Here is a 2500-nt window from a genome sequence, read left to right as displayed (position 1 = left end):
CCAGAGTGTGGCACACCGCCTACTGTGAGCTGGAGGCGTACGACTGCTGTTGAGGAGTGAAAGAGAGCAAAGTGCGTTTCGCTGGCGCTGATGACGGCCAAACTCAAAAGCGCTTCCGATGTCGTTGGCTACCGGTGCAAGAAAGGGGCAGCTGCAAGTGGCGATTGGCTTGGAGCAAGCAAGAGAGGAAGTGAAAGGCGACTTCCTGTTCCTAGTAGGCTCGGCGAATCGGCGCTTCGATTTTTCAGAGCGTGAGCAGCAGTCGGAGCAGCAGCGGAGAATTTTTGAAGTGGAGAAAAGAAGTTTTGCTACAGCAAGTGTGCAGTTTTGGAAAAAGTTAAGCAACGGTGAAAAACTTGGAAAAGTTTTTCCGTCGTCAGCGTGACCAAGTCGAGTCGGTTCGGTGCGAGACAGAGCGAGGAGGAGGGAGGCGTGCAGCAAGGTATGGATGAGGAGTGGGACTTTGTATTAATTCTGGGTGAAAGACCCCCGTGAAAAAACGAGGCACACACACATCGAATCGGCTCCGAGATCCGTGATGGCAGCGGTCTTCTCCTGCAGCCCCGGACGATGGACGCGGAAGCGCTCCGCCGCCGAGCCTGTGACCCAAAGATGATTTGTAGAGTTTGGCTAACCGAGAAAAGGCAAAAGAAGGTGGCGCACTGCTCCGCCGCCGGCGGTAGCGACGGTAGCACATTTTGAAGCAAATTTGCTGTACATCGCGATTCAACGAGCATCTTTTCGGCCACTTCCGCTAGAAGCGCAATTCGCGGATCAAACGGATCGGAATCTCGCGGTACGGAAGAAAAAAAGAAGGAAAAGAAGGAGGTCAGAAGCGAACGGGGTGTTGAGAGCAAGAGAAGGAAGGATGAAAGGAGGAAGGAAGGTTGATGGGTACTGGTAAGAGGAGGAAGGGCTCAAGGAAGAGCGCAGGGTGCAAAAGAGTGAGGAGGAGGAAGAGGAGGAGGTGGAGAAGAGGGCGAGTGAGAAGGGACATGAGGAGGAGTTGGCGGCGCCGCGCATCCGTCGAGAGAGAAAGAGAGAAAGGGAGAGAAAATGAAAATATGTCCGCTATCGGCGTGGAAAATTTTACTGGAAAATATCGTGAAGGTCACGGGTTACTTCGTCGTTGCACAAGTATCCCGGGCTAGCGGCCAACGCAGCAACGGCAGCCATCGTGCGGCCGCACAAACACACACAGACGCGCGCCTCGATGGCCGCAGCAGCAGCACCACCAGCCAGCCAGGCAGGCAGGAGACAGGATAATGCGAGAAAAGTACAGGCTGAACAAACACTCATGGACATGTTTCCGCTAAAAAAATGCTTCCCGGCCGCGGTGGCCGCCGCGTTGTAGAGGAGTCGATCGAAAAAAAAACCCGTCTCGCGAGGAATTACGCGTCAGAGCTAAAGAGAAAAGCCAACCCCCATCATCGAACGGTGTAGTGTGTGCCACGCATACACATACCACACGCGCGCGGCCGACATCTTGGTATCTTCCGCTTTCGACGGTGCCGTCGACGTCGTCGTCGTCGTTATTTCTCGCCATCATGTAGCCTCTTGGAATAGGGCATCTCCAGAGATCGCAGCATATGCCAGAAGGCTCCGATTTTGACGCAGACATATTCGCTGATGATTCCTGAGCTATTTTATCGTGGGAAACCAGTGGTGCGGTTCTCTCATTTTCTATAGAGGCGCCACAAACCAGCGCTCGCGTGTGTGTTAGTTCCTTGCGCGCGCGTATATATATATGTGTGTGGTTGAGTGTGTGTGTGTGCGTGCGTGCGTGCGTGCGTGTGCCAGATATTCTTTTTCCTGACTGTGTGCCAACTCTTCTCGACACGCTTTACTCGGCGCGACGACATCATCTTTGTTGAACACGAGGCATCAATATCTTCCCCCCGGTTCCTGTTGTTGTCCTGACTATGGTCGCCAGCGTTCGGTATTGGTTCTTCTTCTTCAACAAGCCTGAACCAAAACCACAACCCTACGATCGATCCCTGTACTAGTCCAACATCCGAGCCGACAACAAATCATCCTCAAAATGGTACCTAATCTTTATTCCGCAGAGTGTGAGAGAGAAAGAAGGGAAGAGAGAAAGAGAGAGACGGACGAAGGAAGAGAGTTGAAGCGCAGCAGCCTTTGAATCGCCAAAGAAAAACTGTATTTCCTACAGTAACCACAAACAGCGTCGTCGGATCATCGTTTTTTACACTAATCGTGTGAAACAGAATCAGAGAGTTTAATAAAGAGGAGGGTTTTCTTTCGAGTAAACACACAAACCTACAATACAACAAGCCATCAAGATGATGTCGACAAATACGTGCTTCAAGTGTGACCGTCCGGGTCACTACGCCCGTGACTGCCAGAACGTTGGCGGTGGCGGCCCAGGCCGTGGCGTCGGTGGACCGCGCGACCGTCGTGACTTCGGGCGCCGTGAGAAGTGCTACAAGTGTAACCAGATGGGACACTTTGCCCGCGACTGCAAGGAGGATCTGGACCG

At 52.8% G+C, this 2500-nt stretch overlaps 1 protein-coding gene across 1 annotated transcript in view; it reads left to right on the top strand.

Moving 5' to 3' along the window:
- The first annotated feature begins 226 nt into the window (after positions 1 to 226).
- LOC125952428 (CCHC-type zinc finger nucleic acid binding protein) overlaps positions 227 to 2500 on the top strand; it is a 4217-nt gene continuing 1943 nt past the window's right edge. The window contains exons 1-2 of the mRNA XM_049681888.1: positions 227 to 442; positions 2067 to 2500. The exon at positions 2067 to 2500 is cut by the window's right edge and continues 17 nt beyond it. Of these exons, the coding sequence (XP_049537845.1) occupies positions 2304 to 2500 (197 nt within the window). The 5' untranslated portion in view covers positions 227 to 442; positions 2067 to 2303. The remainder of the gene's footprint in view (positions 443 to 2066) is intronic.

The sequence above is a fragment of the Anopheles darlingi genome, chromosome 2 (assembly GCF_943734745.1).
Source record: "Anopheles darlingi chromosome 2, idAnoDarlMG_H_01, whole genome shotgun sequence".
Lineage (NCBI taxonomy): Eukaryota > Metazoa > Arthropoda > Insecta > Diptera > Culicidae > Anopheles > Anopheles darlingi.
The sequence above is the reverse complement of the archived record's forward strand: the minus strand, read 5'-3'. Positions and strand labels throughout refer to the sequence as shown.